The 27858-nt window shown below is 45.7% G+C and overlaps 1 protein-coding gene across 1 annotated transcript in view; it reads right to left on the minus strand.

The window, feature by feature from the left end:
* Positions 1–6762: 6762 nt before the first annotated feature.
* The window catches only part of LOC126166637 (protein phosphatase PTC7 homolog), a 117135-nt gene continuing 96039 nt past the window's right edge, over positions 6763–27858 (minus strand). Inside the window, exon 5 of the mRNA XM_049920418.1 lies at positions 6763–7505. Within this exon, the coding sequence (XP_049776375.1) occupies positions 7456–7505 (50 nt within the window). The 3' untranslated portion in view covers positions 6763–7455. The remainder of the gene's footprint in view (positions 7506–27858) is intronic.

Below are 27858 nucleotides of genomic sequence, written 5' to 3' on the forward strand. Positions count from 1 at the left end.
TGTTGACTATGAACGTCATCCCGTATGAGCAGCATGGCTCCCCCCATGAGATGGAATACTGTATTGCGCAGGGAGGGCGGGGGGGGGGGGGGGGGGGTTAATGCAAGAGCTCCAAGCGGTTGTGAGAATGCAATTGTGTTTTCTGAAGGCAGAGAACAAATGGATGCTGTGATTCTAGGAGCAGCTGTAAATCCTCTTTGTTGGATCGAAGACCATGAACATTCCACTGGAGGAGAGTCATGATGAGGAAAAAATGAAGGGGTGTCATCTCGGCGGCTGCCGAGTACCAGCTTTCTAAGACTCATTGCTACAGGTCACAGAGGCAGGGGGATCCTGCTCCATGAGGTCTACAGAAGCATTGGCATTCTTCCGTCGGCCTGCAGAGTTCAGGGCAGAAAAACGGTTGGTGGTGTGTGCTAGCGATACAGAGATTGGCCGGGCAAGGGTATCACTTGGCGACACTGTCTAAGAGGATCTTAAAGGCAGCAAACGAGAAGATTGTTTGCCTTTGTTCAACTGAGTGTTTCCAGTTGGCAGAGGAAGACTCAGATGTTGGTTGGCTGGAGGGATGTAGGAAGTCTTCATCAGAGTATTCCTTCTGTCCTTTCCGGCCTGCCAGTTGTGTAGTTGGTGACCTTGCCCTGTGAGGCGATAGTTTGGTGGCTGTTGCACAGCTGGAGGAGGAGAGGGGGGCGCTACAATGACACTGGGTGATTCACAACTGCAGTGCTAAATTTGAGGTCACATGTCTGCGTCGCCATGTCCTTTGTGGTGCAAGATGTAGCAAGAACAGTACTGTAGGAGTCAGATGGTAGAACGCAGGATTTCCAACTAGCCAACAACTAGTGAGCGAACAGGTAAGGCACTTTTTCCTTCACCCACATGTCCTGGACAGTCCGTGCATAATACATGGGATAATCATGGAAGGCGGCAGCATGTTCGCCATTGCAGTTGGGAGGAGGAGGCAGACTATCGCTCTTGTGAGCATCCCTTCCACAGGTTACACATTTGGCTGGGTGTCAATGGGACTCTCGAGTGTGGTTGTAATGATGACACTGGACAAAGTGTCCCAAAGGGACACCTGACACAGGTATCAATGAGCAATTTGGAAAGCTAGCAGCAGCTCAGGCAATCATCCCTCCCTGGACCTGTCCTACACCAGCATATACATGCGAAAACTCTACCTGTCAACCAAGGGCTGGGAATCATGCGTTCCCAATCACCTGTTATGTGTGAGATGTGTTGGCCAGCTTTCAGAAGCACACAGGGAGGAAGAAGAAAAAGAGGAAACAAACACAGAAGCGGAGGAATGATAGGAGAAGGTGAATTAAGAAAGAAAAAATGAATGAAAAAACAGTGGAGAATATTCTGATATTGACTACCAAAAATGCAGAATACATTTCCAAAAACAGCCCAGACATGTTCCCCAAGGGAGGGGAAAAAATAAAAAACGGCAAGAGGACAGACATGCAGCATGGAAGGGAAAAGATGCTGCAAAGGGTGGAACCCAATGGTAGCCAAGCACAAACCTGCAAAAGAGTGGTGAATCCACTGGGGAGGGGGGAGGGCAATGTGGTAATACTATCAGCTATCAAGTAATTTTAAACACGCCTCCTAATGTAACTCCCATTATACACAAATCAAAAAAAAGTTTTGCATCACCCCAGTTCCCAGAACTCCTGCAGATAAACGTTGACTGTGGATATTGCATCACAGACAAAGTCCCTTTGACTGTTCGGAGATGTCACTAAACCTGTCCAAAGATGGAGACAACCATGCATGAGCAGCACCTATTAGACGGAGGGGATCAGACAGCCGATCAGTTCCAGTCATTCCATCAGGAAGGAAGTACACGGTTTGTGTTGTCTGTAGTTCAACCATGCCTAGATGGTCAATACTGCAGTTCAATTGCGTCCGCATTGTTGCTTTGTGCCAGGAAGGGCTCTCAACAAGGGAAGTGTCCATGCATCCCAGAGTAAACCAAAGCAATGTTGCTTGGACATGCGGGAGATACAGAGAGACAGGAACTGTCAATGACATGCCTTGCTCAGGCTTCCCAGGGGTTACTACTGCAGTGGATGACTGCTACCTATGGATTATGGCTCGAAGGAACCCTGACAGTAATGCCACCATGTTGAATAATGCTTTTCATGCAGCCACAGGACGTCATGTTATGACTCAAACTGTGCGCAATAGGCTGCATGATGTGCAACTTCAGTCCCCAACGTCCATGGCAAGGACCATCTTGGCAACCACGACACCATGCAGTTCGGTACAGATGGTCCCAACAACATGCTGAATGGAGTGCTCGGGATTGGCATCAAATTCTCTTCACTGATGAGTGTTGGATATGCCTTCAACCAGACAACCATCGGAGATGTGTTTGGAGGCAACCCAGTCAGGCTTAACGTCTTAGACACACTGTCCAGCAAGTGCATCAAGGTGGAGGTTCCCAGCTGTTTTGGAGTGGCATTATGTGGGGCCGATGTACGCCGCTGGTTATCAAGGAAGGCGCTGTAACTGCTGTACGATGTGAATGCCATCCTCCGACCAATAGTGCAACCATATCAGCAGCATATTGGCGAGGCATTCGTCTTCATGGACAACAATTTGTGCCCCCATCGTGCACATCTTGTGAATGACTTCCTTCAGGATAACGACATCGCTCTACTAGTGTCCAGCACGCTCTCCAGATATGAACCCTATCGAACTTGCCTGGGATAGACTGAAAAGTGCTGTTTATGGACGAAGTGACCCACTAACCACTGTGAGGGATCTATGCTGAATCGCCATTGAGAAGTGGGACAATCTGGATCAACAGTGCCTTGACGAACTTGTGGATAGTATGCCACGATGAATACAGGCATGCATCAGTGCAAGAGGACATGCTACTGGGTATTAGAGGTACTGGTGTGTACAGCAATCTGGAGCACCACCTCTGAAGGTCTCACTGTATTGTGGTACAATATGCAATGTGTGGTTTTCATTAGCAATAAAAAGGGAGGAAATGATGTTTATGTTGATCCCTACTCCAATTTTCTGTACAGGTTCCAGAACTCTCGTAGCCGAGGTGATGGAAAACTGCATCTGAAAAACGGTGGTTTTGGACGCATCTACCAAAAATGCTAGTTGACAAGGACGATCTAGTGCCATTCTGGAAGAAACTGAGAATTCTAAATGCCATAAACGGGATTTCTGATATTTGACAGGAAGTCAAGTTCTGAACACTAGTTCAATCATAGAAGAAAAAATTCTTCCAGGTAAGTGATTTTCAAGGTTTCAGTGATGAAGGAATAATGCACATATAATGACTCTGGCAACAGGTTTAAACAGTTTTGAATTTGTCAAAGAAAACTTGAATGAGTGGCTGAGGATCAACGCATGTGAACCTGGCTTCCAGTGCTTGAGTGATGCCGAAATTATGACTGCTGCTTCACATTCACTGTCTTCTTCTTCTTTTTCTTCTGTTGTGTATTTGCGGATGAAGACAGTGTCCTTGTGCCATTATACTGTACAACAATGTGTTGGTACTCTTCTGGATTATATGAGCCAGAGGGAGTTTTAGTACAATGACTTTACTGAAGCAAGAAAAATTCAAAATGACCTGCAAAAAAAATGTCAGCTCCTCTCAGAAGCAGACCAGCATCACAGGCTATTTTAAGGAAGAAACAGGCCTACTTGGAAAAACTTTCACACAAAGAACACAGGTTCGAAAATATCTCTATTATGTGTGTTTGTTCAATCATTCATACATCATCATCGTCACTTTACCCCCTATAATCAGGGGTATATTGTAGGTGAAAAATAGGATTTTAATTACACCCTTGAGATATTATCATCCTAATTGAAGTTTTTGTTTCTGAGAATTAATTACATTCTTAATTTCCTTGTCAGGGCATGAAAAAAATAACTGATAGGAATGGAAAAAGTCTGTAAATCTCTAATGTTTCTTGAATTCCTCACAACTTTTCTTTAAGGATGCCTGATCAAATTCAAGAGTTCAATCACACTGAGTGAAATGATGGTCTGCATTCTTAACAAATAGTGCAAGACTGATTTAGGGCTGGAGGTTTAGCCTACAATTCACAGTGAATACAACACATTCAATCCGTTGCGGAAGGAGTGGGGGAGGGTTTGAGATACCATTTCATTTGACCCCGATCAGTCAACTGATATGATTAAGAAAGAGCACTAGAAGTACGTGACGTATTGTAGCTACTTGACTGACAGGAAAGTGCTGGATTCAGTCCACAACTACGAGTGGCTTTCGATAAATAATACAACACTTTTATCTGAAAGCAGGTTGATTTTATTCAGGATTCCAATACACCATATTATTCCACACTCTTATGGCTACAAAATCCTGTTTTTCACTTAATCTCCATCCAATGTGATGGCCTTACGCCACCTTACTGGGAGGGCCTATATGCCTGATGGCACCATCCCACTGGACGACATCTGAACCACCGCCTTGCTACATCAATAACCTCTTCATCATTCACATACTGCTTCCTGTGATGTGCATCCTTCATTGAACCAAACAAATGGAAGTTGGAAGGTGTGAGATCCCAGCTGTAGGGTGGATGAGGAAGAACAGTCCAATGAAATTTTATGAGCTCCTCTCTAGAGCGCAGACCTGTGTGAGGCCTTTTATTGTCATAGAGAAGGAGAAGTTCATTTGCACTGTTATGGCAACAAACATGCTTAAGTCATCTCTTCAATTTCCTGAGCATAGCACAGTACACTTCAGAGTTGTAACCTGAGGGAGGACGTCAAACAGAATAAACACTTCAGAGTCCCAGAAGACAGTCACCATGATTTTATTGGCTAAGGGTGCACCTTTGAACTCTTTCTTCAGAAGTGGCATGGTGCCACTCCATGGACGGCCTTTTTGTTTCTGGTTCAAAGTGATGAAACCATGTTTTATCACCTGTGTATGATGTTCGACAACAAATTGTCATGATCAGCCTCACAGCATGCAAGCAATTCGGAACATTTGGTCCTTCGCTGCTCTTTATGGTCTTCTGTCCAGTGGCGAGAAACCCAGTGGACACACACTTTCAGAACCCCAACTGGTGGACAAGTGTCAGCACTACCAAAAGAGTCATCCACCTGAGCTGAGAGGTATCTGATTGTGATCTGTCAATCGCCTCAAAAGAGTATCCACACATTCCAAAGTTGCAGGAGTCACAGCTGTGTGTGGCCAGCTGGCATGTGGGAGATTGGACAGGTTTGCACAACCTTGTTGCAATGGTGGCAGACACCTTGCCCAACAGCTCACCATGCTTTTGTTCACTGCCAGGTATCCATAGAGATTTTGCAAGACCCTGTGAGTATCTACAATGCTATGGCTTTCCACCTAAAGAAACTCAATGACAGCTCTTTGCTTGGAAAGCACCTCCATTACAGACACCATTTTGAAGGCTATGTATAGCACCATCACCTATTTAAACTTCAAGAAACTATAGGGGCTGAAGTGGAAATATTCATCCATATCTCACAACAAATTCCACATTTCTTCAAGTGAAACTGGCTGAGAAAAAAATGTGTTGCATTACTTATTGAATGCTCTCGTACTACTTCAAACAGCAGTGACATCTAAATGGATACTGCCATGTGGAGTCAAATTTGAGCATATGCATAAGATTAGGATCCATACAATATTTATTTTTACTGAATAGGAGTTTTCACACACATTAAGGGCTGCAAAAAGGTAATCATGGGCTTTGAAATATTTTACAGATGTTTGGAACAGTGAACTTACATGCAAGAGAACTCTTGTAATTTTGTCATTTATATGATGTAGAGTATTGTTCAGTGAAAAACAATGTCTCTGTAGATCATTTCAACTGTAATTTGTCATTTGTGACAGGTCCCATGTCTGAAGTTTTGCTATATTTTATTGTATCTTTGTTAGTTACATTGTGAATGTATCTTTTTTTTCTTTTGCCATGTCACTGTGTTGAAGAATCATCTGCTGTGTAGTGTTTGCCTGGAGTTATACATGACTGCCTGTATAGTAGGATGTGGTGTCAGGTATCAAGAAGGTTCTGCCTGTATTTCACACACTGATTAACAGCTTGTATATCTAAATGCAAATAAATCAAATATGGGACTACTTATACACCAATCCCCCTAAGAAAACATTGTCTGGCAGATTCCAGGGAAGAGTCGAGGACTGGTGACTGAATATTTGCAGAGGCATACAAAGCTATTAGGCAAGTTCTTAATGGCATAGTATCAGTATCAGGCTTCATCTAGAGTAGTCATGGCCATGACAGGATAAGCTATTTATTTTGTTGTATATAGTGAAACTCAGTAGCTACAAATGTCATAAGAAATGTAATTTCATAATTAAATTATTTCAAAATAATGACTACTCTGACTGTAATCCTGAAAGAACACTATTATTGACAACGGCTTGGGCTGTCCTTGTTCAAATGGACCAAAGGTATTTCGCAATGTGACAGCTCTTTACTAGCAATTTTTATCTTGGCTTAAATTCCTGGCAGCAGAAACTAAACACATGAAACAGGCAGAAGAGGAGGAGAAGTAAGAGGAAAATATGTAACACCAGGAAAAATGTAAAGCAATAAAAATTTCAATGTAACTAAACATTTTGAAGAAAATTATAACAAATAATAACTTAAGATATAGGAAATTGCATGTAGATTGCAAGTTTACAGCATATTATTAATGCAAAGACAATTTCTGAATTGCAGGTGTTCATAATCTTCATACAAAAAAAAATTGTACATGACATGTTTATAATTATTTTATTAACTGTTTCACAGTTTGTTACATAATTGCATTTTCTGTCATTTACATCACTTCTTGTGTTTTATTTTCCACTTAAATCACTTCTGTAGCTCATTGAAGCTGCAGCATAACATATTTCATTGAATATGATACCATTCAGTCTCAAGGAAAGTTCCAGGAAAGGAATAACAATTTTTAATCTATCACAGTGTGAAGCACTGATGTATCTTAGCTGAATCTGCAGACATTACAGCTGACACATAAAGGCATAATAAATGATGTCTTCACAAAAATGTCTTTAATATGTAACCATGCAGGGGTATAAATATAAAAATGAAAGATGACAAAAATTAATGTAACATGCACTCCCTACACAGTACAAACAATGCAACAGGCACTGCTAGGAAGCTTTCCATTAAAGAGCATCAGTTTTACTCATTACTCTGGACCCACTGTCAGTCTCTGCAAAAGAGCAGTCAGCAAGTATTCTACACATCAGATATGAAGTACCCACTCATCTGTGTCAGAATTCAACACCTCTCGCAATCAGCACTTCAATGATCTAATGCCACTTCTACTTACTTCTACACTGTAACATGACAATGAGACACTTCTACATAACATGCCTAATGTGTCTGAATGCACAAGACAAAATGTTTCAGTGCAGTGGACACCACGCTCCTAAATGATATTAGTTCATATAGTAACTGTTGCCAAGAGCACTGTTATATCATCTGGCTTCCCACCTGAAAATAAGACAATTACATATGTAATTCAGAAATAGCTTAACTGTTACCAATCACATTCAGAAGGAAAAACAAATATACAGAACAGAATCATATAAAATATAGTGAAAGAGATTTATATTGTAGATTGTATAATGCAGTTTATGGACAGAAATAATTAATAGCTCTTTTACCAAGGAAACCTATAAAACACTCTTGTATTACATGTATGTAAGTCATCAACAGTTACATAAAAAAAGAATTACAACTTATGCTTTAAACACACACACAGTACAGTGTACATAACTTCCTCCCCTTCCATTCCCACAATGTCACCAAGGTGAAAACCTAAATGGCTCCGATGTTTCAAATGATCACCTTCAATTTAAGACTAGTGAAATTATGTACTAAGTAATCACCTGGAATGACCATGGCTAGGTTAGTCTTTGATAGAATAATTGATGGCAAATCTGCCTATCCATTATTTAATTCTTAATAATACAGTCACTATGCAGTATTTGGATGTCAAAATTAAAACACTGCTGCACACTGTGCCTCACATGTCATGTGACTGGTTCAAGAAAGTAAACTAATCTTAAATGTCATTCTAACTGTGAAGATAATTGCTATTATTATATCTGAAAATGAATGGTGATTTCAATGACAATGGAAACTTGCAGCTGTCACTATTCAGCTCAGAAGACAACTACGCTGAACAGTCTAATTTACAGAGCTAGGACTAATTTGGACAAGGAGTACCTTGACTCCAAGATGAACGACACAGGAAAATTAAAAGAAATGCTGTGATCTATTAAAATATAATCTCAAGCTGAGAATGCTATGGATTTATAATATTCTTGTGAGAGAAGCAACAGTTACATGACTTAGTCTGTAAGGACTATTGTTGATCACTGTGTTTAACATCAATATCACCTGAAGTACAGGAATTTTGAAAAATATGTTGCGCCTGTTACATAAAAAAACTTGGCATTTTATCCAAATTAGATGCTGCAAGTTTACTGAGAACTTTTTATCCATCACCCTGTAAAGTTTCTTGAGCCCTGGGCTCCATAGATCTGAATCAATCGAAGTATTAAATTAGAACAATTTATGCCACAAGTGCTTTGTCTCTTAAGACTGGCAGCCTAAAAAACTTAATTTTTGTTTAGCATTGTTCATAGTTAAGTTACTGAACAAAGTATTGAACTGGGCTTAACTTCAATATTAAACCTAACGGAAGGAGGCTATCAACAATAAACAAGAGCAAGAGCCTCTTGCAAAAACAACATGGGAATAATTGGTGTATTACTTCACTAAAAGTGCAGTAACTTTAATTTGCAGGGAGGCATTATAAACTGGTGTTTTGAGTGAGGTTCTTGTTCGGAACATGTAACAATTTCCAAGTTGGTGGTTAGATTACAATCTAAAAGTACAGCTTAAATAGCTGTGAGTGAAACAAGAAGCAGTGACATTTAAATACAATCTCAATCATCCATACTTTTGGTGCTTGGTTGAGCTGGGACCTGACAACGGAGCTAAGATTTAACTGCACATTCTGCTCCATATTAAGTTCTATATATGTACATGTCACATATCAAGCTTAATATACATGGTATGTGTAAAAATTTTGGTGAATGCTATCAGACAGCAAAAAAAACGTAAGATACAAACAAATGTTCTTTATTGCCCTTCAAAATAGTTTCCACGCGGTACAACACACTTTTGACAGTGCTCGTTCAGCTTCTGGAAACTATCAGCAAAGGCCTCCTGTGGAATCAATCACAGAATGGCTGTCACATGATCTTTGATGGCATTCACGTCCACACAATGTTCACCTTTCATGGCCACCTTCAAGTAGGCAAACAGGAAGAAGCCTGCAGGAGCCGGATCAGGGGAGTACGGAGGATGTTCAAGAACAGTTACCATCTTCTGCACCATGTATTGGCACACACGACTCATACAGTGTGCAGGGTGCATTGTTGTGGACTAGCATCCATTTTCCAGTCTTGTGCAACTATGGCCAAACCTGCTGGATATGCTGTAGCAATCTGTTCAAAACAAACCGGTAAAATGCAGCATTAATGGTTTGATTTGCAGGAATAACTTCCTTGTGGATGATGCAGTTATTTTCAAAGAAGGTGATCAACAGTGTTTTCACCTTGGATTTTTGCAGACAGCTTTCTTAGGTTGCGGAGAGGATGGTGAACACCATGACATCGATTACCATTTTTATTCTGGATCGAACTGATAGCACCAGGTGTCACATCCTGTGACAATGGCGTTCAGAACCAATGAATCCTGGTCAGCTATGGATTTCTTTCTTTTCTTTTTTTTTTTTTTTTTTTTTTTTGAGCAAAAACAACCAGAGTCATATACGCCCATGTCAAAACTATCGAACACGTGGACAGAGAGGAGTTAAAAAATGACTACATCTCAATCCCAATCAATGTAGGAGAAGACAGCTAAAAACAGGGACATGGAGAAAGGTCTATAAAATACACCATAAAGAAACGGAGGTACAGACTAAAATTTGAATGGCCTTAGCCATATTGCTAGGATGGATGAAAAGTAAAACACAGTCAACAGCCTGCGTGTCCTTTGCCAAAATGGCCGATAACTCAGACAGGAAGCTTAAGTGGGGATTCCATCAGGAAATGGCAGACGGTTAAAACTTGGGTGCGATTTGTAAAAAGTGGTGGGGAAGTGCCACTTAACAAATGATGGCTCAAAAGGCAGTGCCCAATATGCAATCTAGTTAAAATGACCTCCATGTGGTGAGCGGGCCAAGAGGAGGCCATCCAAGCCGCTGGGTGAGACTTAATAACATGAAGCTTATTCCCATGAAGGGAGGACCAGTGGTGATGGTAAAGTGACGCTGCCTCCTGACAGATGGCAACACAGAGATCATCGGAGGGAATATAAGAACCAGTGGGCTAAGATACAAGGACTGCAGCGTTTGCAGCAGGGTCAGCAGTCTTGTTTCCTGTTGGACCGACATGACCAGAAACCCACATAAACAGCACAGTGGCTCCACCAAGAGTGAGCAAGTGACTGTTCTCCTGGACCCATTGCACTAGGGGATGACCAGTCTACAGCGCAGAGTCTTTGAAGTGCGCTGAGGGAGTTTGAGCATATGACAACTGAAAAAACTGTGTCGCCAGATGTACTGCGTGGCCTGATACAGGGTGAAGAGCTCTGCTGTAGGAGTTGGTGACAGAAGCCAATGCTTGAAAATTCTGCGCCAATGACTAAGGCGCACTCGACACCACAGTCAGTCTGAGAGCCATCGGTGTACACAAAGGTACTGTCGTGAAGTTCCATGCGAAACTGAAAGTGATAGAGCAAGGCTGGAGTAGTGTCCTTAGGAAGGAAATGAAGGCCAAGGTGAACACGGGTCGCCACATGACGCCAAGGTGGTGAAGGGTTCACACCCACCAGGAAAGTTGCAGGGAATGAAAAGTTAAGCTGCTGGAGCAAGAGCCAAAAAGAGAACTCCAGGAGGTAACAGAAGAGGGATGTGCCCCACACTGGTGATCAAAGATGTCATCAAAGAAGGAGGCATAGCACGGGTGGCCATGCATGGCTGACAAACCGCATGCATACCTCTGAGGAGAAAGTCACAGTGGTAGGACAGCGGTAGTTCAGCAGCTTCTGCATACAGACACTTGATCAGGCTAGTGTAAACAGTGCCAGTGACCAAACAGATGCCACAATGGCAGACAGTATTGAGACATCATAAGAGGGATGGGCACACAGACGCATAAACAAAGCACCCATAATGTAGTTTCAAACGAACAAGGGACAAGTACAAATGGAGGGGAGTGGTTCAATCTGCGTCCCATGAAATACCATTGAGGACACACAGGACATTGAGGGATCACGTACAGGGAGCTGCCAAGTAAGACACGTGGGAGGACCAAGAGTTTTTCCTATCAAGCTTAAGGCCCAGTAATTTCATAGTTTCAGCAAACGGGAGAGCAACAGGCCCAAGATGTAAAGACGGTGGAAGGAACCAACTGTGCTGCCAGAAATTCGTACAAACAGTTTTGTCAGTGGAAAAACAAAAGCCATTGTGGATGCTCCATGAGTAAAGACAATCTAGACATTGCTGAAGACACCATTCAATGAGACAAGTATGTGGAGAACTGCAACAGATGGCAAAATTGTTAACAAAAAGGGAGCCGAAGATGCCTAGTGGAAGACAGACCATTATATGGTTAATGGCGACAGCAAAGAGTACGCCACTCAGGACAGAACCCTGAGCCACATTGTTTTCCTGGATGAATGTGCCTGACTAGGCAGAACTCGCACGGACCTGGAAAACTCTGTCTGTTAAAAATTTCTCAAGGAAATGGTTTTTTTTTTTTTTTTTTGGTTGGGTTTAAGGGCGCTCAACTGCTGAGGTCATTAGCGCCCAGTCACTGTTGTTAGAGCACATGGAATCTGGTAAAACTCAAGGGGATGGAGGGGACACCAGAAGGACCCGACAAAGATGCAGACAAAATAAGTAAAAAGATTAAATGTCTTTGGACAAGCCAGTTAAAGTTATAAAACGCAGAATACGAGCAGCTGCTCGAGCGTCATCAGCTAAAACATCCGGTAAAGTAGATGGCAGGGACAGGACAACACGAAATTGACTAAAACGGGGACACGACAATAAAACATGGCGCACTGCTAATGCCTGACCACAAGGGCACTGCAGGGCTGGGTCACCGGAGAGCAGGTAGCGGTGGCTAAACCGGCAATGCCCAATCCGCAACCTGGTCAGAAGGACCTCCTCGCGCCGAGATGGTCGGGAGGACGTTGTCCAAGCAGTTGGTAGCGGTTTTACTGCCCGGAGCTTGTTTCCTTGGAGGGATGACCAAGCATCCCACCACAACGACACAAGCCTCTTACAGACATCCCCACGAACGTCGGATGACGGGACACAATGGGAGGCTGGCCGAGGCAGGAGGACTGCAGCCTTGGCTGCAGCATCCGCAGCCTCATTCCCAGGCACTCCCACATGTCCGGGAACCCACAGAAAGCTGACAGAACCACCGTTATCAGCGAAAGAATGGAGGGACTGCTGTATCCGTTGAATCAAGGGATGGACCGGATAGGGAGCTCCAAGGCTCTGAAGAGCACTGAGTGAGTCAGAGCAGAGTACATATGATGAATGGTGGTGGCGGCGGGCATACTGAACGGCCTGATGGAGAGCAAAAAGCTCGGCCGTAAAGCTGGAACATTGGTCGAGGAGCCGGTATTTAAATGTGGCGGCCCCGACGACAAAGGCACAGCCGACACCATCGTCAGTTTTGGAGCCATCGGTGTAAATAAAGGTGTGACCGGCAAGTCGAGCACGAAGTTCGGCAAACCGTGAGCAATACATTGCAGCCGGAGTACCATCCTTCGGGAGTGAGCTGAGGTCGAGATAAATATGAACCGGAGCCTGGAGCCAAGGTGGTGTCGGGCTCTCACCCTCTCTGAAGGTGGTAGGGAGGGCAAAATCCAATTGTCGAAGCAGGCGACGGAAGCGGACTCCGGGGGGCAGCAGGGCAGACACATACAACCCGTACTGACGGTCGAGAGAATCGGCGAAGAAGGACTTGTAAGAGGGGTGGTCGGGCATAGACGACAGCCGGCAGGCATACCAACACAGCAGTACGTCGCGCTGGTAGGTCAACGGTAACTCGGCAGCTTCAGCATAAAGACTCTCGACAGGACTAGTGTAGAAGGCTCCGGTCGCAAGACGTATCCCCCCATGGTGGATGGAGTTGAGCCGGCGTAAGAGGGACGGCCGAGCGGACGAGTAGACGAAGCTCCCATAATCCAGCTTCGATCGGACTATGGACCGATACAAGCGAAGCAGGACAGTGCGATCCGCTCCCCAAGATGAACCGCTAAGAACTCTGAGGACATTAAGGGAACGTGTACAACGGGCCGCCAAATAAGAGACGTGTGGAGACCAACACAGTTTCCTGTCCAACGTGAGCCCTAGAAACTTAGTTGTGTCCACGAATGGGAGAACAACGGGACCGAGATGTAAGGATGGCGGAAGGAACGCTTTATATCGCCAAAAGTTGATACAAACCGTCTTTTCTTCAGAGAACCGGAAGCCATTTGCCACGCTCCATGAGTAGAGGCTGTCTAGACAACGCTGAAGGCAGCGCTCCAGGAGGCATGTTCTCTGGGCACTGCAGTAGATCGCGAAGTCATCGACAAAGAGAGAGCCTGAGACATTAGGTGGAATGCAATCCATAATTGGATTGATCGCGATGGCAAAAAGGGCTACGCTCAAGACGGAGCCCTGAGGCACTCCGTTCTCCTGGAGGAAGACGTCGGACAATACGGAGCCCACACGTACCCTAAACTTTCGATCTGTTAAAAAGGAATCAATAAAAAGGGGCAGGCGACCGCGTAGGCCCCACCTGTGCATAGTGCGGAGGATACCTCCTCTCCAACAGGTGTCATAAGCCTTCTCCAAGTCGAAGAACACGGCTACCGTTTGGCGCCTTCGCAAAAAGTTGTTCATTATGAATGTCGACAAGGTCACGAGGTGGTCAACAGCGGAGCGGCGGCGACGAAAGCCGCATTGGACATTAGTAAGTAGCCGTCGAGATTCAAGAATCCAGACTAACCGAGCATTAACCATGCGCTCCATCACCTTACAGACACAGCTTGTAAGAGAAATGGGGCGGTAACTAGAAGGAAGGTGTCTATCCTTCCCGGGTTTGGGTATAGGAACAACAACGGCGTCACGCCAACGCATGGGGACTTGACCTTCGGTCCAGACGCGATTGTAGGTACGGAGAAGGAAGCCTCTGCCCGCCGGAGAAAGGTGTGCCAGCATCTGAACGTGAATGTCATCCGGCCCCGGAGCAGAGGACCGGGACAGTGCAAGCGCACGTTCGAGTTCCCGCATAGTAAAGGGGGCATTATAGGTTTCCAGATTCAGCGAGTGGAAGGAAGGTCGCCGAGCCTCTTCTGCCTCTTTCCTGGGAAGGAAGGCAGGATGGTAATGGGCGGAGCTTGAAACCTCCTCGAAAAAGCGGCCAAAGGCGTTGGAGACAGCCACTGGATCAACAAGGACCGCATTACCTGAGGTCAGGCCAGGTACCGAGGAGTGGGCCTTAATGCCCAACAGCCGGCGCAGGCTACCCCAGACGACAGAAGAGGGGGTAAAACTGTTAAAGGAGCTGGTGAAAGAGGCCCAACAAGCTTTTTTGCTGTCTTTGATGACTCTACGGCATTGCGCTCGGAGTCGTTTGTATTCAATACAATTCGCCAACGTAGGATGGCGGCGAAAGGTGCGTAAAGCACGTCGTCGAGCACGGATAGCGTCCCTACAAGCCTCGTTCCACCAGGGGACGGAAACGCGACGTGAAGAAGTAGTACGAGGAATGGAACGTTCGGCAGCATGGATGATAACAGCCGTGAGGTATTCGACCTGACTGTCACAACTGGGAAAATCCTGGTCCGGAAAGGTCGCCAGGGATGAGTAAAGTCCCCAGTCAGCTTTCAGTATATTCCAGCTCGAAGGACGTGGGGATGGGGTGTGGTGCAGGAGACGAACGACACAGGGGAAGTGGTCGCTCGAATAGGTGTCAGAAAGGACATACCACTCGAACCGACGGGCAAGAGTGGTAGAACATATCGAGAGGTCCAAGTGGGAGTAGGTATGAGTGGAGTCCGAGAGGAAAGTCGGGGCGCCGGTATTGAGGCAGACAAGATTGAGATGGTTGAAGACATCTGCCAAGAGTGAGCCTCTTGGACAGGATGCAGGAGAGCCCCAAAGGGGATGATGGGCATTGAAGTCGCCAAACAATAAAAACGGCGGGGGAAGCTGAACGATCAGGTGCATCATGTCAGCCCGACTAACAGCAGACGACGGTGGAGTGTAGATGGTACAAACTGAAAAAGTAAAAGCAGAAAGAGTAATGCGGACAGCTATTGCTTGGAGTGGGGTGGTCAATGGGATGGGATGGTAATAGACGTCGTCCCGAATGAGCAACATGACCCCACCATGAGCTGGGACACTGTCCACAGGGGTGAGGTCATACCGCTCCGGGGTATAGTGGGTAAAGGCAATACGGTCAGTCGGGCGCAACTTGGTTTCCTGGAGTCCAAGGACGAGCGGACAGTGCAGGCGGAGGAGCAGTTGTAATTCCTCCCGATGAGATCGAATACCTCTTATGTTCCAATGAAACAACGCCATCGCTAGTCAAAAAGTTAGAGGAACGAGACGGGGGAAGAGCTGGTCACCTCGACGGCCGCGGAGGGCCAGGTTGCGAGGGAACAACGCTACAACTGACGGGAGGCGGATCCGGTTCCATCGACTGGTCGCCAGCTGCGGCCGCTGTCCCTGGTTGTGTAGGAAGGGCAGCATCATTTGCCGACGAAAGGCCAGCTGAGCGCCTGGCAGCAGAGCGTCCCGGCGAAACTGAGGACGGCCGGGAGCGGCGACTCACGGATGGAGCGTCAGTCGAAACGCGCCGGGGTGGAGAGGGGATAGAGATTTCTTCTTGGAGGCCTTCTTGGAAGGCCGAGGAGGCACAGAGATGGTGGGCTGGACCCGAAGAAGGTCCTCACGCGCGGGGTCCGTTTTGGAACGCCGGACCTCGGAAGCCGGGGTCCGGAACGTTTCCCCGATGGACGCCTGAGAAGAGGATCGCTTCTCAGGTGGCGTGTGGGGAGGAGGAGGAGGAAGGGTGGCCCCTTGGGCAGAGGGGGTGGGGGCCACGGGGGAGGAGGATTTGGAAGGGAGGGATTTGGGAGGCGGAGGCAGAGCCCCCTGATGGGTGGAGGAGGCGGAGGGGGGACAGGAGAGGGGTGAGGATACCGCGGAAGGAGTGGACACAACTGAGGCAAATGAAGTGGTCAATGGCACGGGATGGAGGCGGTCGTACTTCTTCCTGGCCTCAGAATAAGACAGCCGATCCATAGTTTTGATTTCTTGTATCTTCTTCTCCTTCTGATATGCGGGGCAGTCTGAGGATCTAGGCGAGTGGACGCCAGGACAATTAACGCACCGAGGTGGTGGGGTGCATGTATGTTCCTCACGAAGAGGACGTCCACAATCGCCACAGAGGGGCTCAGCCTCACACCGTGACGACATGTGCCCAAAGCGCAAACACCTAAAACAGCGCATAGGAGGCGGAACGTAGGGTCGCACGTCACACCGGTAGCACATTACCTTCACCTTCTCCGGGAGAACGTCCCCCTCGAAGGCGAGGATAAAGGCCCCAGTGTCGATGCGACGGTCTTTGGGGCCGCGCTGGACTCGCCGGACGAAATGCACGCCTCGGCGCTCCAGGTTGGCCCTGAGCTCCTCATCAGATTGTAGCAGGAGGTCACGATGAAAAATAACCCCCTGCGTCCTATTGAGTGCCAGATGTGGGACAATGGAGACTGGGATGTCCCCTAGGCGGTCGCACACCTGGAGCGCCGCCGACTGTGTGGCGGACGTGGTCTTGATAAGAACGGACCCTGAACACATCTTGCTGAGAGCCTCGATTTCCCCGAAGATGTCCTCAATGTGCTGAACAAAGAACATGGGCTTGGAGGTGGCGAATGTCTCCCCCATCGGTTCGAGAACAGACCAAATAGCGGGAGAAGTACTTCGCTCCAAGCCGGCGGGCCTGTCCCTCCTCCCATGGAGTGGCCAAGGGGGAAGGGGCAGGAGAACCAGAACTAGAAACGGTACCTTTTCTTTTGAAAGACTCGGCCGCAGAGCGACCCGATACGTGGTGACGTTTCATCTGCGAAACGTCCGCCCCGATACCACCCACTCCGACCAGGGGCTCTCCCCACGGGCGCCACCCAGCCGCAGCAAGGGCCACCTGGCAGGATGACCATTGCCGGGAGTCCTGATGCCCCAAGGAGACGGGCATCTACTCCTTGGCCGACGTGGGGAGGGTGCAGCTCAGGTATCGGCAGTACGATCCCTGTGTTGTCAGGGGGCTACAACCTAGAGGGTACATGACGACCCCACCACAACGGGCTGGCTACCGTGCTGGATTTCTGGTGCCATGGAAAGTCCATCATGATCGCTGGTGCAGATGGAGACGCACTATGGGCGTAACTGGGACAACCCAAAAGGCGTTTAGGCCCAATTTGAGGAATAGTGGGTATGGTTACAACGCCGGTGCAATGCTGAGTGCCAAGGTCTGAGTGCACTTAGGACCAGTGGTACACCACGTAAGGTGTCCTTCCCCAAAAGGCTCGTACTTCTGTAGAAATTTAGAAAAATGGAGGTCAAACCCCAAGGGGGACCAACACATGGAAGGCCGAAACGGTTGAAACTCCTTTTAGTCGCCTCGTACGACAGGCAGGAATACCTCAGGCCTATTCTTACCCCGGACCCGCAGGGGGGTCAAGTCAAGGAAATGGTGCAGGCAGCCACATGTGTAAATTGAACAGAGGATACCAGTCCTCCAGCAGGTGTCCTAGGCTTTCTCCAAATCACAAAACATGGCCACAGTCTGGGATGTCCAGAGGAAACCATTCACGATATGGGTGGACAATGGACAAAGTGACGTGATGGTCAACAGCAGAATGGCACTCCCAAAATCCACACTGTGCAGTGGTTAGTAAAGCGCGAGACTCGAGCCACCATACCACCTGGGCATGAATCATATGTTACATAACCTTGCAAACAGAGCTGGTGAGAGAGGTGGGGCAGTAGCTATAAGGAAGGTGGTTTTCCTCACCAGGCTTAGGTATGGGTATGACAGTGGCTTCACGCCAGTGTCTTTGAAATGTGCGCTCTGCCTAGATGCAGTTTTATGTATTATGCAGAAAGTGCTGCAACATCTGAATGAATGTTAACACAGCATCTGGCCCTGGGGCAGAGGATTGCCATTAAGTGAGAGCATGCTGCAGCTCTCTCATAATAAAGGCGACACTGTAGCAATCACGATTCTGAGAAGAGAAGGATATCGCCCGAGCCTCCTCCACTCGTTTCTGGAGGAGGAAGGCTGGGTGATAGTGGATGAGCTCAAAATTTCCACAAAATGGCAGCCCAAGGTGTTGGAGATAGCAAAAGGGTCCACGATGACATCGTCCGCTACTGTCAGGCTGGAAACTGGGGAACGAGTCTTGGTCCTGCAGGGCTTTTGGAGGCTGACCCACGACAGAGGAGGGAATGGAACTGTTAAAAGAACTAGTGAATGAAATCCAGCTAGCTTTTTTGCTATCCCGAAATATGCGACGACACTATTCACACATCTTTTTATAATGAATGCAGTTTGCAATTGTAGGATTGTGATTAAATACGTGGAGAGCACATCTTCACATGCGAATTGTGTTGCGGCATGCCTCAATCCACCAAGGGACCAGGACACAGCATGGTAAAGAGGAAGTGCAGAGAATGGAACGTTCTGCAATGCAATGGTAATTATAAGCTTTGTAAGATAATGCACCTGGTCATCAAAACTTTGGATATCGTGTTTGTCAAAGGTTGCCAGAGAGAAGTAAAGATGCCAGTCGGCCTTAGTAAGCTGCCATTTGGGTGCGCACACAGTTGGGATGTGTGTCAGCAAATGGATAGCACATGAGAAATGGTCACTCGAGTAAGTGTCAGAAAGAATGGACCACTCTAGATGATGGACATGTTAGGCAGTGCAGAAAGATAGATCCAAATGGGAATAGGTGTGTGAAGAGTTGGAAAGAAACATGGGTGCTCCTGTGTTCAGGCAGAAGGGGTTCAGTTGATTAAGAAGGTCAGCCAAGAGGGCATCTCTCCAACAGGTTCTGGAAGAACCCCAAAAGGGATGGTCATTAAAGCCACCGAGTAGCAGAAATGGGGGAGGTATCTGCCTAATAAGCTGGAGGAAGTCTGGCCTGGTGACACTGAATGATGTAGGGATATAAATGGTACAAAGGGAAAATGACTGAGGAAGAGGCAAACTGCGACAGCTTTAAGATGCGTAGTCAGGGAGATGGGTTCACTGTTGACTATGAACATCATCCCGTATTAGCAGCACGGCTCCCCCATGAGATGGAATGCTGACCTCAGGGGGAGGTCAAAACGGACCAGGAAGAAATGCAAAAGCTCAAAGTGATCATGAGGACGCAATTTTGTTTCCTGAAGGCAGAGTACAAGGGGATGCTGCAATTCTAAAAGCAGCCATAAATCCTCTTTGTTGGATCGAAGGCTGTAAACGTTCCATTGGAGGAGAGTCATGAGGAGGAAAAACACAGAAAAATGGTTGGTAGTGCACTCGAGCAACACTGAGGCCGGCTGGGTGAATACAGGGTGTTACAAAAAGGTACGGCCAAACTTTCAGGAAACATTCCTCACACACAGAGAAAGAAAATTTGTTATGTGGACAAGTGTCCGGAAACGCTTACTTTCCATGTTAGAGCTCATTTTATTACTTCTCTTCAAGTCACATTAATCATAGAATGGAAAAACAGGAACAGAACGTACCAGCGTGACTTCAAACAGATTGTTACAGGAAATGTTCAAAATGTCCTCCGTTAGCGAGGATACATGCATCCACCCTCTGTCGCATGGAATCCCTGATGTGCTGATGCAGCCCTGGAGAATGGCATATTGTATCACAGCCGTCCACAATACGAGCACGAAGAGACTCTATGTTTGGTACCGGGGTTGCGTAGACAAGAGCTTTCAAATGCCTCCATAAATGAAAGTCAAGAGGGTTGAGGTCAGGAGAGCGTGGAGGCCATGGAATTGGTCCACCTCTACCAATTCGTCGGTCACCGAATATGTTGTTGAGAAGCGTACGAACACTTCGACTGAAATGTGCAGGAGCTCCATCGTGCATGAACCACATGTTGTGTCGTACTCGTAAAGGAGGAGGAGGAGGAGGAGGAGGATATTAGTGTTTAACGTCCCGTCGACAATGAGGTCATTAGAGACGGAGCGCAAGCTCAGATTAGGGAAGGATGGGGAAGGAAATCGGCCGTGCCCTTTCAAAGGAACCATCCCGGCATTTGCCTGAAGCGATTTAGGGAAATCACGGAAAACCTAAATCAGGATGGCCGGAGACGGGATTGAACCGTCGTCCTCCCGAATGCGAGTCCAGTGTGCTAACCACTGCGCCACCTCGCTCGGTACACTCGTAAAGGCACATGTTCTAGCAACACAGGTAGAGTATCCTGTATGAAATCATGATAACGTGCTCCATTGAGCATAGGTGGAAGAACATGGGGCCCAATCAAGACATCACCAACAATGCCTGCCCAAATGTTCACAGAAAATCTGTGTTGGTGACATGATTGCGCAATTGCGTGCGGATTCTCATCAGCCCACACATGTTGATTGTGAAAATTTACAATTTGATCACATTGGAATGAAGCCTCACCTGTAAAGAGAACATTTGCACTGAAATGAGGATTGACACATTGTTGGATGAGCCATTCGTGTACCCGTGGAGGCCAATCAGCTGCTGATAGTGCCTGCACACGCTGTACATGGTACGGAAACAACTCGTTCTCCCGTAGCATTCTCCATACAGTGACGTGGTCAATGTTACCTTGTACAGCAGCAACTTCTCTGATGCTGACATTAGGGTTATCGTCAACTGCACGAATAATTGCCTCGTCCATTGCAGGTGTCCTCGTCGTTCTAGGTCTTCCCCAGTCGCGAGTCATAGGCTGGAATGTTCTGTGCTCCCTAAGACGCCAATCAATTGCTCTGAACGTCTTCCTGTCGGGACACCTTCATTCTGGAAATCTGTCTGGATACAAACATACCGTGCCACGGTTATTGCCCCGTGCTAATCCATACATCAAATGGGCATCTGCCAACTCCGCATTTGTAAACATTGCACTGACTGCAAAACCACGTTCGTGATGAACACTAACCTGTTGATGCTACGTACTGATGTGCTTGATGCTAGTAATGCAGAGCAATGAGTCTCATGTCGACACAAGCACCGAAGTCAACATTACCTTCCTTCAATTGGGCCAACTGGTGGTGAATTGAGGAAGTACAGTACATACTGACGAAACTAAAATGAGCTCTAACATGGAAATTAAGCGTTTCCAGACACACGTCCACATAACATCTTTTCTTTATTTGTTTGTGAGGAATGTTTCCTGAAAGTTTGGCTGTACCTTTTTGTGACACCCTGTGTATCACATGGTGACACCGTCAGAGAGGATCTTCCAAGTCAGCGAAGGAGAAGACTGTTTGCCTTCTTGGAGCATTTCCACTTGGCAGAGGAATACTCAGACGCTGGTTGGCTGAAGGGAAGTAGGAAGTCTTCACAGGAGTGTTCCTTCTGTCCTTTCTGGCCTGCCAGTTGTGTAGCGGGTGACTTCACCCATTGAGAAGAGAAATTAATGGCTTGTTGCACAGCTGGACAAGGGGACAGTGATGGTACCTTCACAATGGGTGATTTCACAACCTCAGAGCTGAACTTGAGGTCGCATGACTGCATGGCCACATCCGTCATGGAGTGAGACACAGCACAAACAGTACTGTAAGTGCCAAACAGTAGAATGCAGGGTTTGCAACTAGCCAATAACTTGCAAACGACTGGGTAAGGAACTTTTTTCTTTTATCCGATCTCCTGGACATCCCTCTTGTCAAGATACATGGGGCAATCTCTAGTGGAGGCGGCATTGTCACCATTGAAGTTGATACATAGGGGATTGAAGTTGATACATAGGGGAGAAGGAGGCTGACAATCGCCCTCATGTGCATCACTACCACAGGTTACACGTTGGCCAGGTGTCAATAAAACATTGAAACGATGACACTGGTAGCAGTGCATCGGGGTCAGAATGTACAGTCCGACTGTGGTAACTTGATAGCCTGCTTTGATCTTTGATGGCAGCACCACACTCTGAAAGGTGAGAAAAAGGGTGCGTTTGGGCACTACGGAGGAATCTACCTTCAACAGATGGATGGCAATGACCCCCTGATCAGAGAAGTATGTTTGGATTTTGGCCTCAGTCAGACTGTCGAGCAGCCTAGAGTAAATAACACCACTGGAAGAATTCAGAATTCTATGAGCCTCAACACAAACAGGATAGCTGTGAAGAAGCGAATCAACAAGCAGTAGTTGTACTTGAGAATCAGAAGTAGTTTCCAAATGCAAAGTGCCATTCCGCAAACAAGAGCAAGATTTCACAGCGCCGGCAATTGCATCAATGCACATGGAAGTGAAATCACCAGCAGTTTCCATCCGTTTTGCTTTCTCCTTGTCTGCGAGCTTGTGCAGCACAAATCGGGAGCACATCTTCCGCTTACCAAAATCATCGCGGACGATGTGTATCGTGACCTTGCTTATGCCCAATTCCTCCACAATCAATCTCAGAGTTCGTCGCTGATCTTGTGCCAGCATTTGTCGCACTTTCTCTATATTTTCTGGGGTTCTGCTTGTCAATGGCAGACCTGTATGTGGATCATTCTTAGTTGTTTCCTTCCCTTCACAGAACTGTTTAAACCACTCATAGACAATTCTTCTGCTCATGGCTTCCCTCCCGTACATCTGCATCAACATTCCATGTGTGTGTGTGTTGCAGTCTTCCCCAATTTGTAACCGAACTTTATGTTTACATGTTGCTCCATTGCACTGTGACACTTCCTCTCACACTGACCACATTCAACTGGTCACAGTCTGTTTACACAGCCAGACACATGCAGTGCACACCATGTATTGATTCTCCTCAAGTCTCTGAAGACCAATGCGCATGCACACACACATGTGCCAAGTTGCCGTTCAGATACGACACCATTCACCGAAATTTTTAGACACAAGATGGATGTATGTGTCATTAATTGAATATTAATTGTATATTTCAAGAAATTGCATGGGAACTATAATTCTGGATTTTTTGCTACAAAAGTATGAACTACATATGCGTTAATCAAATGAAAAACTTATGAGAGACCAAACGCATGAAATGTTCTTAAAAAGTAATTTCCTATCAATTATATTATCCCTGATTTACTCAGTTTTTAAATGATCCCTTAACAAGTGCAAAAGATGGGTTTCACTATATTTCATTTTCAGTGCTAGCAATGTATATCTCCCAGCTATCTCTCTGCAATTTTCTTGTCAGTGTTTTGGTTCAGTTCTGTTGCGTGTTGACCTGTTCCCTACCATGGGGTTTTATGTTTGATGCTACTCTTTTAAAGTTTTTTTAATTTCTTCATTCCATGATTTTAAACCTTGCTTCCCATTTTTATTTTTCTCTCCCTTCTCTCTTTCCAAGAACCTCACAATGAAATGATCTGGGCAATACCACAATAACAATGAGCAATTGTCCTTCCAACAGAATGGCACACTACTATTGAGACACACTGTATTTCACAGACATTAAGACACTACAGACTGTAAAACACACCTTAAGTTTTAAGCAGTTTTTTCAAATCACTATTAAACTGATCTAGCACAAGAAGCGAACTCTTTCAATAAAGCACCTTTCCTTCTCTCCCACACACTGTTAAATTCATAATTTCATAACAGCCTCGTCCATCCAACCCTTGTCATGTACGTGAACACCACCACCTGATAGTATTTCAGAAGATTTTGGCACTGTTTGCACTTGAGAATTATCACTCGAGTACATTTAGTGGACAACAGTCCAGTGCATTTTTTCATGTTCACTTGTTTTTATAGTTTTAGCACCTTTCATGGAAACAGTTTTGTTACTCAGCCCATCAACTGTCAGAAGTTTCATCCATATTCACTATTTGGCTTAGTTCCAAATGGGTTTTCTTTCAGTGTTGAATAATAAAGAGATGAAAATATAATATTTTGGTTGTAGTTTGCATGCTAAGTCCATGACGCTTCATAAACCTGTAGCACCAAACAACTCCATATTTAAAGTCTGTTAAGTTCCACTGTAGCTCTAGCTTATGAGCATGTGTTTGAATCGTTTTTGTATCAATTCCAGTGCCATTTTGATGGTGTCCTTGAATCAATTTCAATACGTTATCTTCTAGTTTTGGCCATTTTGCATTCAGTCATCCTCTTTTTTTCAGTTCTTCTTTAGTAACCTGCCAATTGCGAATGGTTTTTTTCTGTTGGTGGAGGGCCAAAATGCTGCTCTGTTGCCATTTCTTCTGCATATGCTATTACTTTCAATTCATAGCCTGTGTCATGAATACATTTTATTTTTTTCCATTACAAAAATAGCTACTAACAAAAATATTGTACTATTATTGATAACACAAATTACTTTCAATTCAGTTCACTAGCACCACAGACTGCAATGGCTACACAGTGTTCTGGGTTTGTGATGATGGGGCAGGAGATAGACGGCATTAGCAAGCTTGTGAATCCCTTCAACTCATGTCATTGCATTGGTGCACTGGTGTTGCCAGTTGAATCCAGTGTTGCCAGACAGACAGATGTTTCCCACAGCATCAAATATATGGCCATTTTTAAGACTGGCAGTACTTTTAAATCAAACACTGGACATTTTATATTAATTTTGAGTATAAGATGCACCTGAATTTTGGAGGCAATTTTTTGAAGAAAAAAGCTCATTTTATAGTCTGTAAAATAGCACATACCAAATCTCTATAACAGCATTGCAAGGCACTAGGAATATCAAGAATAACATATTTCCTCCACATTTTCTAGATTTAAAACAGCTAGACCTCTTGACAGAATCCTAGAGAAGGATTATGTCATTAAAGAAAACCAAATACAAATACAAAGCTTTAGGAAAGAGTCTTAATTAAGCATTTGAAGCAACAGAACTGGACATTTTGACTAATGCTATTCATCAAGCAGTTCATTGTAACTGTGTTTTCAGCAGTACTGGTCATACTGAGAAACCGTATTATCAGTTGGAGAGGAATTCAAGATAAAAGTATTCATTCCATTTAGTATAATCATTTGGACACTGTTTCTGATAGGAGTGAGACTTTCAAGAGGAAGCCATGAAATAACAGACATTATAATACCTTTTCTGATATTTACAGGAATTGTTGCATTATTTTTGACGTAGGTACATCGCTTTGCTATAATGTTAGTCCACTTGTTTTGTAGGTCGTAAGCAAAATGTCTGACCCAAAAAATGTTCTTTCAAGAATCTAAACAAGTGAAAAATATGATGCCACCATGCTCCTGTCATATGATGGCTGTTGCAACCCTTTAAATTTCTGCAAACATAGTTTATTCTCAGTAAGTTCAGCTGTATGAATGTGGGTATTTCTTGTCATGGAGGAGCAGTATTCTTTGTTAGGGAAGTCCCTGGCATTTTGATCTGGAAGTTACCTGGAGACTGCCATCTCATGTCACAGTGGCAAGCTCTAGTCACAGATTAGTGTCTTCTCCTGGAAGTACCTCGCTGTAGACCATTAGCTTAACTTTCCAGTAGAAACAGTGTCTTTGCTTGTCTTTTGACTGGAGCAGATTGGTCCTTTCATTCCACGGACTATACCACAATGTACTAAAGAGCACTTTCCTGCCGTAATGTGATTGGGAAAACACCTCTTTCACAAGCACAGTCATTTCAAGTGCTTCCAAAATGTTATCTTTTAAGTACAACTGTGATTGTTTAACACCCACCTTGATCCTTATTGGCTAACTACTTCGCCAAAAGTAAAGGTCATCGTAGATCATACTGAATGCAGATTCATAATTCTGCAGCAGTTTCATCAACAATGGCATCTGTTTGTGCAGAGCCACCGATTTATCTGATCTTTGGTTCATTGGTTGTTGGAGTTAAAGGGACCAAACAGCGATATCATTTGTCCATTCATCCTTTATGTGTCAAACCAGGAATAACCCTCAAAAGAAGCATACAAAAGGCAAATCCTGGGAAGCCCAACTGTAAGCAAGATACAATACGAGAGAGATAAAATCAGGGAGAAGTAGGAGGGAGGGGGGGGGGGGGGGGGGGAGAGAGAGAGAGAGAGAGAGAGAGAGAGAGAGAGAGGGGGGGGGGGGGGGGTAAGGTGGGAGAGTCACTCTGCACAGAATGCAGTTGGAGCACCCCAGAGCACGGTATGTGGTGGGAGACACACCCTCTGCATCTGACCAGTACCACCTCACCATCCATTACCCCACAATAACGGGCAGCATAGATGAGATGATTGAATTTTAGAAAAGATAAAACATTAAAGAAATGGCGAACATAAAAGGACAAGCAAAATAAAAAGGTGCGATGGGTAGGGGCTAGGACAGACTGCTGAAGAAGGGCCACCATGGAAACCTTGAGCCAGAGCAGCTGGTCCAAGCCTTCAGGCAGTCAATGAGGCCAAAGTGCCCCACCTCACAGAGATGAGCAGAAATCACCGCAATGGGAGAAACGTAAAACCAGGTCAGTCGCTTTGGCATCGCCTGCCAGCACCAGAGGCAGTGCATCAGGAAGGTTAAGAGTTTGCCACAAAGCAGCCAAATTTGGGCAGTCCAGCAGGATGTGGGCCACTGTCAGGTGGGCACCACATCGGCAGTAAGGTGGGTCCCACGTCAGAAAATGTGATAGTGGGAAAACCAAGTGTGGTTAATGTGCAGCTGACAAAGGACGGGAGATACCCTGTGAGACGTGCAGAGGAAAGGCTGCCATGTGGTTGTGGCCTCCTTTATTGCTCTCAGTTTGGGAAGTCAAGGGCAAACCTTTCCAAGTTCCAGACATCCAACAATTGACGGCATAGAGTCAACAGAAGTCTAGTTCTAGGATTCCTATTTCCAAAATCAGCATCCTGGTAGCCAACATATCCAGGGCTCCAAACAATCCAACTTGATGGAGGTCACAAAAAAGATCCTGGATAGCTGTGACTAATGAGTGACAAAGGTAGCACTTGTCTATATCCTGAATTCTCCTCAGGGGCTCGATGCAGATAAGAAGCAATTTGCCAGTGCAAGAGCGAGTATGGCTAGGGCTTGTCTGATGACTACCAATTCAGCAGTGAAGACACTGAATCCATTTGGCAAGGAGCACAGTTCACTGCACCTTGCATGTGTGAATGGATAGCCGGTTTGTCCACCGATCTTTGAGCCATTGGTGTACACGATTTCTGATCCTAGAAATACATTGAGAACAGCCAGACACCATGGGGTCAACTGAATCTTTCAGGCCAAAGGATAAATCGAGACAGATCCAAGGTCAGGGTACACGTCATGGCGGTGTATGCGATTGCTCTCTGACAAGATGTGACACTGAGAGAAGGTAGAGTTCAGAGCAGAGACACTACAGCCTAACCGCAATTGTGACTCCAGTTCTGGGTCTCTGTTATGGGAGGTGGAGCTTCCTACTAGGGAAAAGGACAATTGTTTGTGTGCCTATTAGAGGAGCTGCGAATGCGTGTGGCATAACTCAGTAGCTGTTGCTGGCACCTGAGCCGTGAGTAGGCTCTTCACGGGGATAGTTCAAAAGGCTCTTGTTGCACGTCTGAGTCCATAATGGAGTATCAGGTCCAGTGACTGCAATGCTGAGGGCAATGCCAAACCATATGCGA

Source organism: Schistocerca cancellata, chromosome 1 (genome assembly GCF_023864275.1).
Source record: "Schistocerca cancellata isolate TAMUIC-IGC-003103 chromosome 1, iqSchCanc2.1, whole genome shotgun sequence".
NCBI lineage: Eukaryota > Metazoa > Arthropoda > Insecta > Orthoptera > Acrididae > Schistocerca > Schistocerca cancellata.